Raw genomic sequence first — 3921 nt, forward strand, 5'->3', positions numbered from 1 at the left:
CTCTCTCTCTCTCTCTCTCTCTCTCTCTCTCTCTCTCTCTCTCTCTCTCTTTCTCTCTCTCTCTCTTTCTCTCTCTTTCTCTCTCTCTCTCTCTCCCATGCATTAAATATGCCACTGATCCAGATTCAAACTTTTTATTTCTGTAACTCAAGGTTGTTAAATGTAAAATACTGGCTATTTTTCTTCTTTTTAACGTCGCAGAAAAAATCTTGTAAATCTCCCAGAGAAATATATTGTTGTAAAGTGTGTAGCATTATGAAATGTAAAAGTGGTTTGGCTGTGTTCAGCAAGAAGTGGAGAAATGGGAAGGGCTTAGGACTGCAACCAAGACATCAGAGAAGGGTGTATATGGACTAATAGCACATTTGTCCTCACGGAGGCTGAGAGGAAAGTGATATGGAGAAGTTATACGTTGTTCTCCAACACCGACACACTCACGCGTACACACTCACACACACACACGTACACACTCAAACTCACGCGTACACACTCATGCTGACTCGACTCGCACACACTCATGTGTAGACAAATTGCAAGTAAATCTCTCCTGAAATCTTACCGTTTCTGTTGAGCCATCCCACCAAGATATAAGCTTGGATTAACCCAACCATGTTGAAAGAATAACATTCTTTTTGTTATCTATCATAAGCAATTTTTGATTTGTTTGTTTTTTCTCTCTCTCTCCAAAGTAAAGCCATATGTTTTTTGTTTTAATTTTTTCAGATATTAGATCAAGTGAAAATTTTGTTAACACAGCTCTGCTCGCTTCATAATGTACCAGTTCCGTTTGAAGTGACAAATATCGACAGAGATCTTGCTGCAAAAGTAAGTTTGATTTGTTTTTTTTTTTCTTTACTATTACAATGTGCTTTGATGTGTTATGAAATATTTAGAAAATAACTGTATGAAATATTCGTGTTAACAGGTTTTAATTCTATCATTAACACTATTACAGAATATTCTTGCAATATCTGCAGTCCAAAAGCATTTGATGTAACCATATTAGAAAATAATTAAATGTAATGTGTTTAACATCATTAGAAGATCTAAAATGGAGACTGGGCTATATTGAGTGGTTGGCGTTAGAAACAGCATCCAGCTGTAGAAATATTGCCTGATCAAACTGGAGCCTGGTGCAGCCGCTGGCTCTCCAGACCTCAGTCAAACCGTCCAACCCATGCCAGCATGGAAAATGGACGTTAAATGATGATGGTGTGAACATATGGGTATGATTTGAAGTGGTATGACCAATTACGATGTTTATTTTTTAACCACTAAGTTTATCTATCTATCTATCTATCTATCTACACACACACACACACACACACACACACACACACACACACACACACACACACACACACACACACACACATGTATATATTGTAAAACTGTAGAGTTTAAAAGTTATATGTAATAAAATTTTTCAGAACCAAGCCATTCGGTCTAATCGAGAAGATTCTGATGATGATGAAGAAGAATTCCATTATGAGATGGAAGAGGAAGTTCCAGGGTGAGTTGGCAGCTTGACTGAAATCTTGGAATTACCTATTTCTGTACATTTTAATATATTGTTTGTACTTTATAAAAACTATTGAAGTTAGTGAATAAGACTAGGATCTTGTTGCCTTCAAATATAATCCCTAATTATTGCCAGTCTATAATAATATTTGCTGTTTTTGTTTTTGGTTAGTGAGACCAAAAGTAAAGATGATATTGATGGGATTGATGCAGGAAACTTAGTGGTGTTGGAAAAATTAAAACAGAATCAAAGACAAGACTATCTCAAGGTTTGAACATGTTTTTCCATCCATGTTGGCATTAAGATTTATTGAATCTTATTTTGTTTTGCTTGCTTGGTTAGTCAGAAAATGTTACAGTTTAGCACAGCTTTTTGTTTTTCTCTCTGCAATTGCTATTGTAGTGGTGGTATGTTGTTGCTCAAGAATTGATGGAAGATTGATATTGTACTTAATTAACATTCTGATTACTTACTGCCAAATGTAATCTTTATTTATTCACATTGTTTTGAATTAATCAATCATTATCTTGTAACTTTGAGATTGTGAAAATGTGTTTTATTTTAGAATAACATTGTAAGGTAGTTGTGGTAGGTTGCTTCTGGCCAGTTTGAATATTAAACAGAATATTTGGGCTGAATGGGGCTGGTTTAAATGTTAAAGGGTTAAGTTTCAGAGTTGTACTTCTCTGCTTATAGACGTAATCTGAGATGGTGTTGAAAGAAACAATTATATTGTGGAAGAGCCATTTTAGCTATCTAAAAACGTGTGATTTAGTTAAGCTGAAATATCTCTTTCGTGATGTACTTGCTTCTTTTTTTTAAAAGTAATTTACTTTCCATTCCAGCAGAGTGGATTTATTTTCCTAAAGGTAAAATGTTTAAACAAAAGTTTGAAGTTTGTGCTGTGCATGACAGGGTACACAACCACAAAGTAGGGTCGTCTATTTTGCCAATTAACACATTAAAAGAAAAAAGAAAAGTAAAAAAGGCATGGTTCTGGTTAAGTTGGTTTCTTAATCATGGAATTTTGAATTTGGTTTCACTACACAGATACTTTGGGCAAGTGTCCTCTATCATAGGTCCAAATTCTTGTGAGTGAATGTGGAAGACAAAAAGAAGCCTGTTGTATGTGTGTGTGTGCCTCTCTTTACATTTGCTGTACAAAAGATGCAAATTATGGGTGGTATTGTGTTGTCACTTTATACCTTTGAAGATGTGAAATAAGAGATAATTTACTTGAAAAATAAGGGTTTAATGATTGGAAGGGCATCCGACTGTAAACAGTGCCTCAATAATATATTTGTTTCAACGATGCTAGCATAGACAAACAGGTGTATAATGAACAAATGAAATCATGGTTAATTGTCCAAACAATATTGCATACCCATTTAGTGATTCTCCCATGACTACCTTTTGGTATATAGAATGGTTTGTGGTTTACTGAAGAGGTCTATTAAGACCAACCAACTTGGGACCACCCCCTAGTTCTATGATATAAACTTTCTGTTTTAAAGTGTTCTAAATCAAACCTTTCTAACAAAGTTCCATGTTAATTTATCTTCCCAATAATGTTATTTAATTAAATCATTTTATTTTCAAAATTAATTAAAACAAAAGCAGTGTAGTTAAGCAGAAATATGGTAACAAAAGCATTAAGACCAAAACATATCAAGAGTTGTGTCCTGCTAAAAATAGAGGACTAATTTTTGAACTAATTTTTGTTCTCACTACATAAGTTTTTCTAATTAGGTTTTTGATTCTAACTGTAATACTTTTCCAATAAGACAGGCTAATACTAGCAGAATGCTATATTTGAGGTCACAGCACAATGTCTGAGGTTTAACTCTTTTGTGTTCAGACTACTCTGTTAAATGTAAAGCTTATTCACATTGTTTTGAATCTACGTATTATCTCATAGCTTTAAGATTTTGATGATATGATTGTTTATTTTTAGAATGACATTGTAAGGTAGGTGTGAGGGGTCAGATCTAGCCAGTTTGAATGAAAAACAGGTAAAATATTTTGGGCTGGATATAGCCAGTTTAAATACTAAGGTGTTAAACTAGCCATATTCAACCCAGTATTCTCCCTGTATATTGTTCAGACTGACCAGATCCAGCCTCTCACACCTACCTTACAATGCCATTCTAAAAATTAACTATCATATCATCAAAATCTTGAAGCTATGAGATAATGCATAGTAAATTCAAAAGTGAACAAATAAGCATTACATTTGACAGTAATCTGAATACTACAAAATTAAATGTAAGTAGAAGCTTACCAGCCTGACGACTTTCATCTCGTATTTCTGGAGATAGTTGTTTTAAACAGCTGCATGTTATTTAGCTACACAATGGAATATTTACTAACAACCTCTTGTGTTTTGAGTTATAGGAAAT

General features: G+C 34.0%; 1 protein-coding gene across 1 annotated transcript in view; it reads left to right on the plus strand.

Annotated features, from left to right (window-relative positions):
- LOC106879136 (ubiquitin-conjugating enzyme E2 Q1) overlaps positions 1–3921 on the plus strand; it is a 22335-nt gene that overhangs the window by 9006 nt on the left and 9408 nt on the right. The window contains exons 3-5 of the mRNA XM_052975741.1: positions 724–825; positions 1431–1513; positions 1694–1790. Of these exons, the coding sequence (XP_052831701.1) occupies positions 724–825; positions 1431–1513; positions 1694–1790 (282 nt within the window). The remainder of the gene's footprint in view (positions 1–723; positions 826–1430; positions 1514–1693; positions 1791–3921) is intronic.

Source organism: Octopus bimaculoides, chromosome 22 (genome assembly GCF_001194135.2).
Source record: "Octopus bimaculoides isolate UCB-OBI-ISO-001 chromosome 22, ASM119413v2, whole genome shotgun sequence".
NCBI lineage: Eukaryota > Metazoa > Mollusca > Cephalopoda > Octopoda > Octopodidae > Octopus > Octopus bimaculoides.